Source organism: Macaca thibetana, chromosome 17 (assembly GCF_024542745.1).
Source record: "Macaca thibetana thibetana isolate TM-01 chromosome 17, ASM2454274v1, whole genome shotgun sequence".
In the NCBI taxonomy this organism is placed as follows: domain Eukaryota; kingdom Metazoa; phylum Chordata; class Mammalia; order Primates; family Cercopithecidae; genus Macaca; species Macaca thibetana.
In genome coordinates this window covers 93044229-93062141 of record NC_065594.1, presented here as the reverse complement: position 1 = coordinate 93062141, position 17913 = coordinate 93044229, and the positions used below count along the sequence as shown (strand labels likewise).

At 52.7% G+C, this 17913-nt stretch overlaps 1 protein-coding gene across 1 annotated transcript in view; it reads right to left on the bottom strand.

Moving 5' to 3' along the window:
* TMEM255B (transmembrane protein 255B) overlaps positions 1–17913 on the bottom strand; it is a 65840-nt gene that overhangs the window by 31822 nt on the left and 16105 nt on the right. Inside the window, exons 2-4 of the mRNA XM_050767044.1 lie at positions 10892–10961; positions 6127–6269; positions 2916–2978 (exon numbers count right to left, since the gene is read on the bottom strand). Of these exons, the coding sequence (XP_050623001.1) occupies positions 2916–2978; positions 6127–6269; positions 10892–10937 (252 nt within the window). The 5' untranslated portion in view covers positions 10938–10961. The remainder of the gene's footprint in view (positions 1–2915; positions 2979–6126; positions 6270–10891; positions 10962–17913) is intronic.

Sequence of the window (17913 nt, the reverse complement as noted above, 5' to 3'; positions counted from 1 at the left end):
CATTTTTCCAAGAACATATGCAAATGGTCTTAGGCACATGAAGAGATGCTCAACTTCACTAATCATCAGGGAAATGCAATCAAAACCACGATGAGATACCACTTAACACACATTAGATGGCTAGAATCAATAACAGTCAGAGAGTGACAAGTGCTGGTGAGGGAGTGGAGGAACTGGAGCCCTCATGCCTGTCTGTGGGAATGTAACATAGGGCAGCCACTTTGGAAAACAGTGTGGCAATTCCTCAAACGATTAAACAGCATTACTGTATGACCCAGCAGTTCCACTCCTAGGTACATGCCCAAAAGAAATGAAAATGCATTTTCACACAGAAACTTATGTACAAATGTTCACAGCAGCATTATTCACAAGCGCTAAAGGGTGGAAACAGCTGTAATGTCCATCAACTGGTGAATGGATAAGTGTGGCACATCTGTACAGTGGATTATTATTATTATTATCATTGTTATTATTATTATTTGAGACAGAGTCTTGCTCTGTCACCCAGGCTGGAGTGCAATGGCGCAATCTCGGCTCACCGCAACCCCTGCCCCCCAAGTTCAAGTGATTCTCCTGCCTCAGCCTCTTAAGTAGCTGGGATTACAGGTGCGCACCACTGCGCCCGGCTAATTTTGTATTTTTAGTAGAGATGAGGTTTCACCATGTTGGTCAGGCTGGTCTTGAACTCCTGAACTCGTGATCCACCCACCTTGGCCTCCCAAAGTGCTGGGATTACAGGCATGAGCCACTGTGTCTGGCCCATATAGTGGATTATTATTCAGCCATAGAAAGCAAGGAAATTCGGAGGAAGCTTAAAGACACAATGGGCAGTGCCAGACACCAGACACAGAGACCACATATTACTCATTACTCCCTTCACACGCAAGCCCAGAGTAGGAATCTACAGAGATAGGAGTTGATTCCTGGTTGCTTAGGCTGGGTAGGTAGGTGCTAACAGAAGGGTGTGGGTTTCTTGCTGAGGTGATTCATGTTTTAACACTGGCTGTGCTGATGGTTCACGTATCTGCGAATACCTAAAAACCACTGAATTGTGTGCTTTCAATGGGTGAGTTACATGGAATGTGGACTATATCTCATTAAAGCCATTTTTTTAAAAGGAAAGAAAAACAGACTCACACTGCCCACCCACCCTTGCATCGCCAAAGCCCAACTTCATACCCAGCTTCTGCCTCTCTGGGGAAATCTTACGGAAAAACCTTCAGGAGGCCTTCCACCCCCAGGTCCACTCAACTCCCTGCAGGCACCAAGCAGCCCCAGACTCTGAAGAGATGCTGTCTAGAGACCATCATGGGGGCATACTGGCTCCCAAAGGTGGCCTCTGTTTCCAACGCCGTTCTGCAGACTGGTGTGTGTGAGGCCTTTGCCCACCCTGGTCAGCTGTGACACCCACAGTAGGGAGCCAACAACAGGGGGTGGGTGGGAGAGGAAATGCCGCGGCTATCTCTCCATCTCTTTGCAACTGCTAGCGAAGAACGGCAGCTCACCCTGCAGTGCACACTGTCTCCAACATACAGAACAGAACGCTTTGCTCTACCAGAATCCCAGTGTCTTTGCAGCCACCCCCCAACCCTCCAGGGACCTCCCACCCTCACACGATAAGGCTCCATCTGCCCAAGGGTCAGTTTCCTGGGCAGCAGTGGGAGTTTGCTGGGTCCCATATAGGGTGATATGGCTTGGCTGTGTCCTCACCCAAATCTCACCTTGAATCCTCGTGTGTTGTGGGAGGGACCTGGTGGGAGGCAATTGAATCATGGGGGCAGGTCTTTCCCATGCTGTTCTCATGATAGTAAGTCTCACAAGATCTGATGGTTATTATAAGGGGGAGTTTCCCTGCACAAGCTCTCTCTTTGCCTGCTGCCATCCACGTAAGACATGACTTGCTCCTTGTTGCCTTCTGCCGTGATTGTGAGGCTTCCCCAGCCACGTGGAACTGTAAGTCCAATTAAACCTCTTCCTTTGTAAATTACTCAGTCTTGGGCATGTCTTTATCAGCAGCGTGAAAACAGACTAATACACAGGGTTCCGAGGGCACACACCACGGCCCAGCCATCGCACCCTCCCTCTCGGCCTGGGAACTGGGAACAGGCAGGGGTTGGGGACCCAACACAGGTCATTTGCACACTGGATGATACAATAAGATGACAGCCAGCACAGGGAAGAGATGAGAACTCCAGCCTGGTCTGAGGCAACAACTGGGAGATGAGGCAGAAGTGGCCCAAACACCTCCCCTCTAAACAATGCTCTTAACATTAACCAGTTTCTGTTTATAAAGTTACAGTCCCCAAAGCAGTGCGTCAACAAAACGGACTCCAGCTGAACCTGATCGCTGTTGCCACGCATGCAGCCACTAACATCACGGACTGGCAGCGTCTAGATTTCACTCTGCATTGCTGCCGTGTGAACCAGGGGCTCCCTCCTGGTTTTATGTCTTTACCGCTCCTCTTAGTCTGGGCAAGATAAACATTAGTCCAACTCAGATGAAAAACAGGACTCTAGAGCCATTGGTTCAAAAGGAAGAGAGGCTTGTGCACATGTTTTTGCCTGAACTTTACACACCAGGACTTAACTTAATTTGCCGCCCCCGTCCCAAACTTCATGCACTCCCTGAGCTTCCCAGCCCTTGCCGTTGGTGGCTGCACACCACGTGAGACTGATGCACCAGCAACCCAGGGCCATGCTCGTTTAGACTAAGGTGTGAATGGTACCCGCTGAACCCTGCACCCAGGACTGTGCAGGCCACAGTCCGGGAACCTCAGAGCTGGTCCTGTAGACACCAATGTGTTGGGGAGGCGGGGCTAACTCTTCTCAGAGCCCCAGGGCAGCTATACCGTCCCCGATGAAGGGCTCATGATCCCCACCTCCCCATGTTAGAAAGAAGCAATGTACTTTCTCACCATTTGCCTTCTATTCTCCACCAAGTTGATGCCAATAATTCCTAAGAAAGATCCGAAGCCGAGCTAAAACCAAAGGAAGAACGAGAGAGAAACACTCATTAGCATTCCTGGAAGCTTAACACTGACATTTAACAGCAAAAAAATCCCACCCTCAAAGGCATTTTATCCAGGGACGAAGGCCAGACATCCCCACCTCAAGAACCTCAACCACTGAGCATCAGGTGCGTCTGCTGGCGTTGGGCGGGCGTCTCTGCAACATCACCCATCCTGTCTTCTCTACTCAAGGGTTTTTAATGATGTGTCCGTTTGGCTTGTGACTGTGCGGTAAAAGAGGATCCCACTCGTCCCCCAGAGACAACATCTTCTCGGAGACCCAAGGCCACCAAGCACCAACATCTGCCCCGTCTTCTCTGGGCCTGAGATGCCCCTGAGCATGGCTCCTGGGTAAGGCATTAGGGAACTACAGCTGTGTTTCAAAAGAAGGGTTGCCAGGCACCAGGGCCACCTGTGACTCCTGCTCAGATGGCCTACCTGTGGCTGCTGCTTTGGGAGAGTGAGCAGGGCAGGCCGTCAGCGGGGAGGTGCCTGGTGTGGGGAAAGGGCTCCGGAGCGGCCCCGGGCTGCAGCACAGGCCACCAGGGGTCCGGCGGAGTCCCCTTGCTCCACAGGAAGCCCCAGCTCTGGGCAGAAAATGAGGCCGGGATGTCGGGAAATAGACATGGGACTGTGCTGTCTTAGAATAGAGGCCAGCGGCTGGGCAACCGCACCCTCCACCCAGGGCCCGTCCTGGCAGGTGACGCACACCTGGCAGAGGAATTTTTAAAACAGTGCGAAGAATATGCGTTTCAGCAACACCCACCGAAAATCCGGTTCAGAGCCGCTGGCTAAAGTGCCTCCCGCAGACAACTCGGAGCTGCCAAGGAGCTGCCGAGGCTAAGACGGCCCCTACTTGCGTGCAGGTGAGCCGGGCCGGTTACGCTTCCCAGTGAGCATCTGTTGGAAGGGGCCGCCCGCCCGGCACAGCCTTGGAGTTCCTGGGGCCGTGGTGTGAAGCTTAATGCACTGGAAACCGGACTCCTTTATGTAAGTAGTTTTGCCTTTTCTGTAATTGTGTCTGTGCGTCTGTGGTGACAGACGTGTACACATGTGGCTTTCACCAATGGTTTGAGAATTCTCCAGGGATAACAGGAACATGTCTTCATGTGCTGAGCTTCAAAACACCACAGTTCAACGCCACAGTTCAAAAACATCAAAATTTCACTTCAATGTACGTGTATTAATGTTTCACTACATTTTATTTTGGGGGGATTTGAAAAAAAAAAAAAACACACCTTTCTTCAAAATGTTGAGATGTTTTCATGTTCCGGCCGCTTCTTCTGAGATCACCTTTTTCTTTGAAGCCTCTACATTGGCACGAGTCTCCACAGAAGTGACTCTTAGCCACGTTTCCTTGAGGCTGATTTGATTTGTCGTCTCCCTAGTTGGCTCTCAGAACTGTCTGGGCTGAAGTCATTTCAAGCTGGTCAGCACAGCGTTAATTCACTGCCCAGCAAGCAGATTTTATATAGAGCACAGCTCGAGCATTAGTCATTGATGTTTTTGATTACGGTATTTTGAGGGAGCCCTTAAATAAGCTTGAGAACGAACAATAAAAACAGCTACTCAAGGTTGATCTTGATATTCTGCAAATCACTTGGGAGGTCCCTCCTCACAGCCACTTGCCCTCTGGGCTCCCCTCTCTGCCCAGGAAGCAGAAAAGCCCCTTGCATGAGGCCAGGGTCCCCACACCATTGGCCTCTTGTAATTTTACTGATAAAGCTTTTTCTGCACAGATACTATTTGTATATGTTTATTTATAAACTATACACAGGTAGATAGTGTAGACGTATAAAGTACACCTTAAGATTAAACAAAGGGGCCGGGCGCAGTGGCTCAAGCCTGTAATCCCAGCACTTTGGGAGGCCGAGACGGGCGGATCACGAGGTCAGGAGATCGAGACCATCCTGGCTAACACGGTGAAACCCCGTCTCTACTAAAAAAATACAAAAAACTAGCCGGGCGAGGTGGTGGGCGCCTGTAGTCCCAGCTACTCGGGAGGCTGAGGCAGGAGAATGGCGTGAACCCGGGAGGCGGAGCTTGCAGTGAGCTGAGATCCGGCCACTGCACTCCAGCCTGGGCGACAGAGCGAGACTCTGTCTCAAAAAAAAAAAAAAAAAAGATTAAACAAAGGAAAATATAAAGGTGAAATAAATGATATTTGTAAAATATTTCTAAATATTGAGTGCCAAAAATCTTTCATCTTTGCTGACTGTCATCAATATTATTACCAATCTTGGTAGTACTTCAGGTGAGAGTGACGAGATTGAAGAAGCCGCATTTTAAAATCTTGCTTTAGCACTTCATGACATAGCAACCGGGCTCTGGGGCACGTGAAGGGCATTGCAGCAGATCCAAGCCACTCCGACAGAGGTTCACTGTGCAGAACGCAGGCACTTAGGACAAATTTTTTTGCTAACGACAGAGGATGTAATTTCATAGTTCAAAGAACCTTGATACTTTTGAATCCAGGTGACCAATTCTTGCCAATTAGGTTACCATCAATTTACCTCGCCGCCTTACTGTCCAAAATCTGGCCTGCGGGGTGGATGAGGTCAGCACTATCACCTTCTAGCCATTCCCACGTGATGGCGTCACTAATACGATCTGTGATCCATCGCTTCTTGGCAGGAATCGTTTAAAGTTACTTTTCCCTTCCACGGTTCCATGGGCTATGGTGGTCGACCTGGTCCCTCAGGGTAAAATTCTTCCGGGACGCTGGGGGAGGCTCTGACCGGCCTTTTCGGACATCCTGGGCTCCCAGCCCCTCCTCCACCTTGGACATTTCCCGTCGCCGGGCTCTGGCCCCCCTCCCACGCCCTGGTCACCCTGTGACCGCATCAGGCCAACCCGGACAATGGAGGGCACCTGGCCCTATTTTACGGTCAGCTTGGACCTCAACCCGAATCCCCCTCTGCCTTGGACCCGCCACCGTCCCAGGTCCTGGGGATCGGGATGTGCACGTCTGTGGGGGCCGTAACCCTGCCGACCACAAGCCCCGATCGAAGCCTCCCCACCTTCAGCCCCAGCCCTGTGAGCTGGCATGGGCCCACCCTGAGCCAGCCACACACCACCCTGCCCTCCCCGGCCCAGGCCACCCGCTCAGCGCACTCACGATGACCCCTGGGTAGTAGCCGCCCACGGCCACGTTCTCTGTCCTGGTGGTGGCAGCCAGCCCGACGGTCACTATGAGGACAGACACCAGCAGCAGAGACCCCACAAACCACAGCGACGTCTTCTTCCTCCTCGAAAGCCCTTCTGTGGGGAGGAAGGCGAGGACCTGTCAGTGAGGGCTCAGGCTCGGGCGGGTGTCAGCCCGGCAGGCTCTGGGCCATGCTCTGTTGCCCGGGGGGTCCTGGGATGCACTATCCCCACCTGCCTCCCGGCCCACCTCGGGGACCACCCCCAACTTCCATTAGATAACAGAATAAAATCTCTGGATCTTAAGCCACTATACTGGAATTTGCGGCCAGAACTCAAGAAAGCAAACTCGAAAGGACTCCTTCCCACTGGCTGCCTCTTCCTCCATCTGACTTTCTCCCCTTGGTGTCCCCAGGAGGATGGGAGCATCTTTTGTTTACTGTTTTATCATCACCACTGGCTTGCGGACACACCCTCTCTACCCGCCTATCACAGCCGCACTCAGAGGGGGAGGGGGCTGCCGCCAGGGGAGGGGCAGGGAGAGAGGAACAGCACCCAGCAGCCGTCCAGCTGGGCCATCTGTTTTGCTTTGTTTTATTTTCTGAAAACTAAATCATCTTGATCCCTGTGTGACTCCAAACAAAACAGGGGATTTTTTAAAACCATGGTAAAGTCTTCCTACTCCAAGATTTTGAAAATCAACATTTGTGTGTGTGCACATGTGTGAGTACATGTGTGCAGGGAAAGCAGACAGCACACCGGAGAGCCGCCGGCAGCGAGGACGGCCACGCAGACATTGTCCACACCCTAGAAGGTCCACGTCCGAAGATTTACACTTCTGCAATACCATCAGCAGAGCTCAATGGCAAGGCAAGGTTATCGCGCCCAAGGAAGGGACTGTTACGTCCTCAGAAATGAGTTTCGCAAAACTGTAAATCAATGTGCAGATGCAGAATCGCTCTGCTGATCTGAGAGAGCCGTTTTTATCCAGCTGACCCAGCAAGGGCGAGGCCTGGGGCACGGCCTTCCTTCCAGGCCCTCTCGGACTCAGCACAGCCCCCAGCACAGTCACCCTGCCTGCCCCTTGACCCTTGCAAAGTTACACCTGTCCCAAGAATCTCATCCCAAATCGCTTTTTACCTTACACCTTGGAGGGGACCAGATCACTCCATTCGCTAACGTAATAAACCATTGGCTCCCACCAGCCAGCCAGGCTGCCCCCATCTCGGACCCACTGCACCGAGGTGGCCAGTGGCACTGTCCTTGGTGTTACCCTCCAGGCCGCAGGCCAGCATTCTCAGGCTCTCCCTGGTCGCCCCATCTCCTGCCTCCTTAGAGAGAGGCTTGTTCCAGCATCCACGGGGCCTGTGCACCTGCTGTCTCCCAGCCAGACACTCCCAGCACTCTTAAATGTTGCTGCACAGACACACTGAGCACAGTAGCTCCACTCACCCCTGTGCTCTCCACAGTCACCCCCTCTCCCCTGCCCCTGCAGAGTGTCCCCGAGTGTGAGAAGCAGAGGGGACGTCAGACAGAGGCACACGCTGCAGGCATTGGAAAAGGCCAAGTTCCGTGGAGAAGACTTAGGCAGGGCTGGGGACAGGGCGCTCTGGATGCATCGCCCACAGGCAGTGGGTGGAGGGCAGAGCCTTCCCTGGGGGGCCTGGTGGTGGCACAGTGCACCCCTCAGCCCAGCACCACCGGTGTGGAGTGAGGCCCTCCTTCTGAAAGCCACTCTACTGAGACACTAGAGGCTGCAGCCAGGTGCAGTCCAGGGAGCAATTCCCACACCCAGCCTCAGGAACACATGCGGTGTGGGGTCCCTGCAGCCAGGGCCATGCCTGCGCCCCCCAGGTCCCCAAGGCGGCTTCTGCAGGGGTCATGCTGAATAAGCCTACGGGGTGACAAGCAGGTGGGCATAGGGGTGGGCACAGCTCCAGGAGCCCCAAGGCCACGCTGGTGGCCCAGGACCTGGCGCCTACACTTCCGTCATCCAGTGTCTGTTACAGTGATGCTCCCCTGGTCCCACCCCATGCCCCTGTGAGCAATGGTTCTGAATCATCTCATTCAATTACACAATGGTAATATTTTGACTCCGGATATAATAGAAATAACAAAAAGACTCCCAACCTTAAATACATTTGATAAATACATGACACAGCATAAAAATGAGACAAAAAAATAAACTCAAGAAAAGAAGGTGGATATCTTTATAATTACCATGAGAGAGAAGCATTTTAAGGTCAGATTTCATCAGAAAGGGGCTTTCACTTAGGAGAAAGATAACTAAAATCACCTGAATAATTTCCTTGCCGTTCCCGTCCCGTTAGCGGAAATACTATTACGTGCACTGTGAAAATTAAAGTGCTCCTAAGTGCCCCAACTATTAACTAAAGTATCTGCCCACAGTTTTCTATTGCAGAGGCAGCTTACAGGGACCGGACCCAAACCATTCTGGGTCTGTCCAGGCCCACTGTGTGGTCTTGGGTGGCCGTTTAATCTCTCTGAGCTTGGGAGAAGAGAGCCCTGTGAGAGCCGAGAGCTCTGTCTCTCGTTTGTCGCCAGTCCCCGGGGCTCAGATGAGGACATAGACACATCTCCTGGTACGGAATGAATGAAGGCCCTTCAGTCTCCTGATTTGTAGGATGGAGGAAATCATGAGAAGCACCTGCTTACCCACCTCTTGAGATTGTGATAAGCGTCCAGAGAGACATGACACATGGGCTCTCATGTATAGGTTTTCATAAATGCAATGCACATGCTAATCATCCGGGTAGTGTTAACTTTAAGATGGCATAGCAGTTATTCTTAACCAGCATTTCTCCCACTGGAGTTGCAAGGAGGAGTTCTGAGATGTGAAGCTAAATGGGCCAACAGCTACCTCTCCGCTATTGTGTGCGCTGATTTTTCTAACTCTAGTCTTCCCCAGGTGCAGCCCATCTAGGATATCCCAGAATATCACCTTGTCACTCCCCACCAGCCCCCAGTTCTCCCACCCAACCTGCTCTCCCCTTCCTGGCTCCCACCCCAGCCTTAGCTGGAGGAGCTGAACCACAGGAGCCTGTGCCCACGCCTGGTTCTGCCTGGAAGACACGCGAGGCTGGAGGTCAGGCTCTCCCTTCCCCTCAGACCCACTTCCTCCACTCCACAGAGCCAGGAAGGGGAATGTCACAAAGCATGGGAGGTGGCACTGCTCGGAAGGGTTCCAAGATCTGGCCTTCCTGCCAGCAGGGCCTGGAACGCCCAAAAAGAAGAGTGAGTTCCATTTAATCATGTGGGGACACCAGTCATGGTGTCCAAGTAATAATCCCAGGTAAAACTGTAATCACCCAGCCATCAATTTCTCTTTTGTCCTGATTTTACACATGCCCAGCGTAGTGAACAAAGAAGGGCAAAGCGGAAAAAACCATAATCCACCCCCAGATACCTCAAAGCAGAAAGGCCATAACCCACCCCCAGATACCCCAAAGCAGAAAGGCCATAACCCACCCCCAGATACCCCAAAGCAGAAAAACCAGAATCCACCCCCAGACACACCAATACTTCATACATTTTAGCAAAAGACCAGCTCCAAACAAAAAGACCCACAACCCTACCCCAGATACACCAATGTTTCATATACTAAAAAGACCGGCTCCAAGTATTACGTTTTCAGGTTTCAAGTTCTTTGTCAGAAGAAAATCTAAGTCAAATGCTATTTTTAAACCTTCAAGGCATTCTAATATAATAACGATAAAACTAGTTAATAAATAATAATAAAGAGTTATCATTAGGATACACTAATAGTCGAATCCACATTAACACGTTTGACCACAGAGCATTTTGCTTTAGAGAGTGGGAGGAACATAGTGGTTTCTTTCAGAAAGAAGCCAAATTCTTTGATTATTTTAAACAACAGTAACTCGTCCGGTTTTTAGAAACTTCCCAAAGATGCCCCAGTAAAAGGGTTGTGAGGTTAATCCCCAGCGGTTTGTGTTGGATTATTTCTGAGGCAGCGGCAGAGCCCCCGAGACTCCACGCCATCCCTCCCTGCAGCCGTCAGAGCTTCCCTTTCTAGGGAACTCTGTGTCTCTCGTTTTGAAATCCGCGCAGCCCTCTGCCCGTCAGGAAAACGCCCGCATCGTTCCAGTGCCGGCCACTTCCCAGCGCAGCCCCCGAGCCCGGCCTGCGAACTTGCGGACACGCAACAGGTTTCCTGTTTTCCCAGCCCGCGCCGGGCTCCACAGCTGCAGCGGGCGTGATCTGGGAAGTGGAAGGACCGGAGGTTCCGTGAACACACACTGGGGAGAAGCACGAGAGGGGGCGCCTGAAACCAGGCAACACGGTCCGGTTCCGCGAGCGCCTCTGCACGTTCCCAGGCTCTTCGAAAGGAAGCGTCCCCGGAAAACGGTGTAGGTTGGAACGCACGGGAGGGGTGGGGAAGGAGCGCACTTTGGGGCGCCTGTTCTTCATCATGAAACAGAACAGGAGAGAGGCGAAGAGGAACGGACAGAGTCAGAGAGAGGCAAAGGCGGAGGAGGCAGAGGGAGAGAGAAGGAGGGACTGAGGAATGCACGACGCCCTACCCCGTGCGAAGTGCAAAGTGTTGCAAAGACAGAGCTCGAAGGAGGCGGAGGGCCCAGGCCCCGGGCGCGTCTCTGCACAGGTTCCGCCCGGGCCGGCCGGGGACCTCCGCTCCCAGCCCCGGGGTCCCCACGCTCCCCCGCAGGAGCCGAGAGACGCCCCAGCCCCGCGCTCACCTGCGGCGTCCAGCAGGCCCGGGGGCCCGGGCACCGGCGGCTGCATCCCGAGGCCCCACCCGGCTCTCCCGGGGCCACAGCCCGGTCCTGCCGCCAGGAGCCGCCCTCGCGGCGCCGCCCCTTCCCGCCCCCTGCGCCTCCCCGCGCTCCGCCCGCCTTGCGCCCTTCCTCGCCCTCCTCTCCCTCTCGCCCGTTTCTTCTCCTCCCTCCCCCGCTGCCCCCGCTCCCCCTTCTCGGCTCCACCGCCTCCAGCCGCCGCCTGGTTTGTGGACATCAGGACGCCGCGGCCGGGAGTGGAAGCCAGACCCCAGATGGAAGGTGCCTGGAGAGGACCCTGCGGACGCGGGTGGGAGCCCGGCCTGGGACGGTGACCCGGGCCTCCCGCCGCTGGCGCCACGCTCAGCCCTTGGCAGTGCCTCTGGGTGGGTCACCACGGGTTCGCCTCCCCACTGGCCGGTGACGGGGCTCCTCGGGGCCGCAGGGCCAGCCGGCCCTGGATCTCTGTGTTCAGAGGGTGGCACAGAGTGCTACAACCCAGTCTGCGAGGAACCAGTAAACGAGGAACACACGCATCCGGCACCTCATCAGCAGCCCCGAGGCAGGGCTGACCGGCCTCTCCAAGGCCTGCGTTTTTGTGTCCACAGCACTGAAGTTGTTCTGAGTAAAATCTGCGGCTGGAAAGAAGGGCAAGGAAACACGGGGCCGGAAAGGGTTCCTCGTACAGCAGCAGGAAAAAAATAAAGATCCTTCTAAATGTATTTTTAACATCTTTATGTCAAGGACATCAGCGGTCCCTTCACAAAAGAAGATGCTTTAACGACCAATAAACTCAGTCCCTGGAATTAGGGGAACGCTGTGGGAACAAGAGGATGCGTTCCACCCTCATCCTATCGGAAAACCCCGAGGATCAAACAACTTAAAGAGTGTTAATGAAAACGTGGGAATCTGCATTCGCCGCTGGGATCACGCGTGGTGCCGCCACTTTGAAAGCAACCTTTAGGAGAACTGGAGCCGTAGAGGACAAGCCAGCAATGTTTTCTTTCTAGATATGCCCAGGAACACAAACACAGATCTGCTCCTTAGAGCCGGGAGCCGTGGTTCTCAACCCTAGCTGTCGTTAAAGTCATTAGGAATGTCTTTAAAAGAAAACAAATTACTGCGGCCCTGAACCCAGACCAGATCAACTGAACCAGAATTTCGGGAAACAAACTAATAGCTCAGAACTCCCTAGTCATTCTAATAGGCCATCCACTGTGAGAGAGAAACTGCCGCAGGAAGTATGCGTGTACAAGAAGACGCGTAGGGAATATTCCTCACAACGCTGTGTGTCCAAAGCACCTGACACACCCTGAATATCCAACACGGGGAGAAGCGATAAAGAAATGGGCACATACAGCGAAATACCACATGGCAGTTAAAATAAATGAGAACTACATGGATTAATGAGAATAAATGCCAAAAACAGAACGAGGAGCAAAAATGCAAGTGCACAGTACAACACAGCGAGTACGGCAGCCAGTATGGTACCATTTATATAAAGCTTTAAACCATGAAAATTAACACAATTCACCCATTGAGCCTCTCAAGATGTACTAAACATCCACAATATACCAGACACTGTTCCAGGTACTTGGGATGTATCAATGAGCAAGACAGACAAGGATCCTGGTGGGGAAGAGAGGCCATTAATAATAATACAATAAACAAGAAAAATGCACAGCATGTCAGAGGGCAACACATGCTATGGAATACACACACACATACACATACACACATGCATACATACACACATGCATACATACACACATGCATACACGTGTGCACAGATACATATGCATACATGCATGTATACACATGCATACATGCATGCACATACACACACTTATACATACACACATGCATATGTACACACATGTATATATACACATATGCATACACACATGTATACATACATGTGCATATGCACACGCATGCACATGCACACTTATACATGCACACATACACATACACACATGCACACTTATACATGCACACATACACACTTACACACACACATACATACATACATACACAGCCAGGTAATGCAGGCCACAGAAAAAGGAAAGAGGGGTAAAGAAACAAAATAGAAAGTATAGTGTGGGAGTGGGAGTGAGCTGTGGTTTTTAAGTAGTGAAAAGAGAGCTTGTTGAGAGGTGCTGTTGAAGATCAAGCTTGAGGGCATGGAGGTGGTTGCTCAAACAGACATCTGGGGCAGAGGGTCTGGGAAAAAGGAACCTCTGTGCAAAGGCCCTGGGTTGGAGCCGTCCAGGCCTAGAGGGAGCAGCAAGGAGACGAGGGTGCCAGAGGTTTGTGGGGACCAGGTGGAGGACATTGGGGTGAGCTGCAGGGCCTCTGGCTTTTGCTCCAAGTGATGTGGGGGTTCTTGGAGGGTCCTACACATAGGATTTCTGGAGAGTAGTTGTAGGGTAGCAGAATGGAAGCTGAGAAACTGGTTATAGGATATTATGAAGCAGTAGGAGGTGATTACACGGACACCATGAGTCTCGTGTGTGCAGATACACGGACACCATGAGTCTTGTGTGCAGACACACGGACACCTTTAGAACTATGTCTCGGGGCTTAAACTCTATTTGTGAAAACTTCTTTCTTTAAAAAAGTCAAAAGACTTGGAAAAAAGGGGAAGTGTTGAGATATCATTAAGGCTAGACGGTGTGGACAGGGTTGTTATATTATTCTCTATACTTTTCTGGATGTTTAAAGTAGATGATTACTTTTTTGTAACTTTTTACTTTTGTGTATTTTCAAACCTAAAGGTGGGTTGCAGGGATAGTGCAAGGAGCTCCTGTGCAGCCTCTACTCGGGTGCACCTTTGTTGCAGCCTCTGCCCAGGTGTGCCTTTGTTGCAGTCTGTCACTTTTTTTTTTTTTTTTTTTTTTTTTTTTTGAGACGGAGTCTTGCTCTGTCACCCAGGCTGGAGTGCAGTGGCCGGATCTCAGCTCACTGCAAGCTCCGCCTCCCGGGTTTACGCCATTCTCCTGCCTCAGCCTCCCGAGTAGCTGGGACTACAGGCGCCCGCCACCGCGCCAGGCTAGTTTTTTTTTTGTATTTTTAGTAGAGACGGGGTTTCACCGTGTTAGCCAGGATGGTCTCGATCTCCTGACCTCGTGATCCGCCCGCCTCGGCCTCCCAAAGTGCTGGGATTACAGGCTTGAGCCACCGCGCCCGGCCCACTTTTTTGTTTTTTGAGGCATGCTCTGGCTCTGTGGCCCAGGCTGGAGTGCAGTGGCGTGATCATAGCTCACTGCGGACTCCACCTCCCAGGCTCAAGCGATCCTCTCACCTCAGCCTCCCAAGTAGCTGGGACCACAGGCGTGTGCCGCAACACCCAGCTAAGGTTTATACTTTTTGCAGACATGGGGTTTCCTCATGTTGCCCAGGCTGGTGTCAAACCCCTGGGCTCAAGTGATCCGCCTGTCTTGGCCTCCCGAAGTGCTAGCATTACAGGCGAAAGCCACCATGCTCGGCCACAGTCTGTTACATTTTAAAAATTAAATGAACCAAAGGAAAAGAAAAGGAGGAAAGAGGGCGTCTGCTCGGCTCTGCAGGCCAAGTCCCACCCTGAGCCGCCGGGATGCCCAGCCTCTTCCATCCCTGAGAGCAGCCCAGGGATTTCCATGCTTGTCTCATTCCACCAGGCCCAGGGAGTGCCTTTTTAAAGAGGAGAAAAAGCGCCTGCCAGGCGTGGGGAATGTGCAGGGGCAGATTGGAGCACAGCCAAGTCAGAACTTCTTCGGGGGCTCCCTGAGCAGGCCCCACCTGCCTCCTCTCCCCAGGTCTGCACCTCGGAAGTGGCTGGAACCCACAGCCAGCACCTGTCCTTCCTGCCAGCGCCACCTTCCTCCTCTGCTCGCTCAGAGATACCGGGGGCCCCCATGACTGGTTCATTCTCCCCTCACCCCTAACTCTCCACAGTCCTCAGATCTCTAACCCATTCCTGCAACATCCAGTGAGGTAGGGAAGCAACAGCACTGGCTCTGAGGGCCAGGGTCAGGGCCAGGGGCTGGCTCCCACACTGTCCTGTCCTGAGCACTGTCCAGGCCCAGAGCAGGGCTAGGCTTGGCGCTGGGCTATGGAAGGACAGGAGCGATCACTGCCATGGGGCCCTGATGGAGCTCAGAGGCTGGTGGAGAAGAGACAGAAAGACTCAGCCCTCCCAGGTGACACCACCGTGTTAAGCTCAGCGCTGAGAGGCAGCGGGAGATGTCGCAGGGAGGGGCTCCCGCGAGGAGCGACGCAGAGCTAAGAGCTGGAGGGCAGGGAGCCAGGCCACTCCGGCCCTTCCTGGAGGATCGGATGAATCTGTTATCTCTGAGCAAGCTCCAGGAAACAAGAGACAGGCCAGGTGCCGGCTTGATGGGGCAGTGGATGGGGTTGCCCAAGATACGCTGCGACCGTATCTTGGCGTTGGGAAGGTGTTCAGACTTGGGAGGAGTCCAGGAGACAGAAGTCATAAGATTGTCAGTCTTTACCGTGGGACAGGTCCTTGGAGGTCGTTCTGGTTCCTACGACAGTGGGACAAATGAACCCATAATTCAGCGGCTTAAAAAAACACATTTATTTAGTTGAAGTTGAAATTTGGGCAAGGCTTGGAGTGGACACCCTGCCTCTGCTCCACTCACGGTTAGCTAGGGTGGCTCCCAGGACTGGCACGTGGCTGACTGTGGCTGTGGCTGACTGTGGCTGTGCCTGTGACTTCTCCAGGTGACGTGGGCTTCCTCACAACATGGGGGCTGGGCTCCCAGGAACGTCAAACAGGAGAGAAACCCAGGTGGAGTCTGTGGCACCTTCCGCAACCCAGCCTCAGCTTCACGCTGTGTCAGCTCAGCAGCCCTGTGAGGAAATTCAAAGGAAGAAGGAAGAGGCTCTCCCTGTGTGCGGGAAGTGGAAAGCTGATGTGGTCGTTTGGGGAAAATCGAATTTGCCACAGGGATCACTGTGTCAGGACAGGACCCTCACTCCAGGGAGGCTGGAAGGTGAACAAAGCGATAACCAAAGATAACGAAGCTTTTCCTCTTACTTCAGCAGATATTTAGCAGCTGTTTGGGCAGCGTGGAGCGGGGACTGCTGTAGTCTCCCTAGACCACGGGTAACGAGGGGTGGCGTGGAGGAGGCAGCCGCACCAGGCAGCTGTTTGGGCAGCGTGGAGCGGGGACTGCTGTAGTCTCCCTAGACCACGGGTAACGAGGGGTGGCGTGGAGGAGGCAGCCGCACCAGGCAGGAAGATCGTCCTGGGAGCCGAGATGTGTGCGTCGGAGGCACCCGGAGAGAATAGAAGCTGCCAGAAAAATGCAAGGAAACCCAGAAACTCAGAGAGCACAAACGAATCACAGTTTTTATTGTGTGAATTTTCACTAAATATCCTACAATGAATATTCGTCATAAGAAAAACAGTCATTTTTAATGTCATGATTTCCTGGAAATATAGAAAGAAAGAAAAGCAGAGAAAAGGCACAACTCCCCCAAGCACAGCGGCAGAGTCTCGGTGGCGGGCGCTCCCCTACCACACCCGGGGAGGCTCCTGCTGCGGGAGTTCACTTGGCTCAGTTATGGCAGCAGGTTCTGATGAGGCAGAGCTCAGAGCAGAAAGGCTAAGGATGCCTGTTCGGGGCCCCTACTGTGTGTGTGTGTGTCTGTGTGTGCACGTGTGTATGTGCGGGTGTGTGTGCATGACTGTGTGTGCTTGACTACACGTGTGTGGGTAGGTGCACATGACTGTGTGAGTGCCTGTGGGGGGGTGGATGCGCCTGATTGTGTGTGTGTGTCTCACGCCAGATTGATTCTGCTCAGGTGCTCTGCAAAATTTCTGCAATCTGATTTCTCCAAGTCTGAAAGGTCAAATGTGCACCGTCAACAGCACTGAGAGCCTCTTAGAAAGACAAAGTCTCCCCAAACCAGATGCACTCCCAGCTTCCATGCCTGGAATTAGCATATTTCCTGCAACACCAGGCCGGGCAGAGCTAGGCAAAGTCAGCCAGGATCTGGAGTTGCCAGAAGGCAACGTCTGCCACTGACATCATCATCGTGGCCAAGAACTGCCCTCTTCAGACCACGTAAAAAATCCCCCAAATAAATTTCCTAGGAAGAAGTAAATAAGTTCATTGTATCTAAGTTTGGAGGTGACCAGTCCTAACTGGTAACAGAATTCCTGGCGATGTCTTACAAATCCTTTGCTTTCTAATTCTGTAAATTATTTGTGCTTTTCCCCGGAGATCTTCTGAGAATTTCCTTTAGAGACGTTGGCATCAGATCAGCCCAGGACACTTCAATGGTGAATTGTGTGATAAGCAACAAAATCTCGGTAAAGCTAAACATCAGCACAGAAAAGACCTTCATGAAACTGCTTCCTCAGCCACAGAGCCAGCACGTCTGGAAAGCAATTCTCGGAGCTGAAAAACAATGGGTTTGCAAAGAATGAGAAAACACAGAAAAGGCAGGTCATGTAAAACCTTCCATGTCTGTAAATAGCAGTTGCCCGCCGAGATGTCCAGATGCACCGGGGGGTCTGTCCATGCCAAGGGAGAGACCAGAGATGCACCGGGGGGTCTGTCCATGCCAAGGGAGAGACCAGAGATGCACCGGGGGGTCTGTCCACGCCAAGGGAGAGACCAGAGGGGTGACCAGCACAGCAGTAACATCTGGGGGCTCTGGCCCCCTGGACACTCCCCACTGAAGCCTGGGGCAGAGGAGAAACCTTGTCCCTGCACACAGAAGGCACCTCGCAAGGAGCCGTCTCTGCAGTGTGACTGTGGAAACCAGGCCTCAGGACCCTGGGACCGGCACCAGGAAGGCCAGACCTGGTTCTCCGAGGCTGCGGCATTCCTCCCACGTCTGCCTCCAGGGGCCGCACAAGGGAGCTGAGACACGAGAGTTACAGAGCACTCGGCTTCCCCACATGAGCCCCGTTTTGCACTTGGGCCCCCAGAGCTGTAAGGGGATAAGCGTGTGTGTGTTAGGCTTTGACG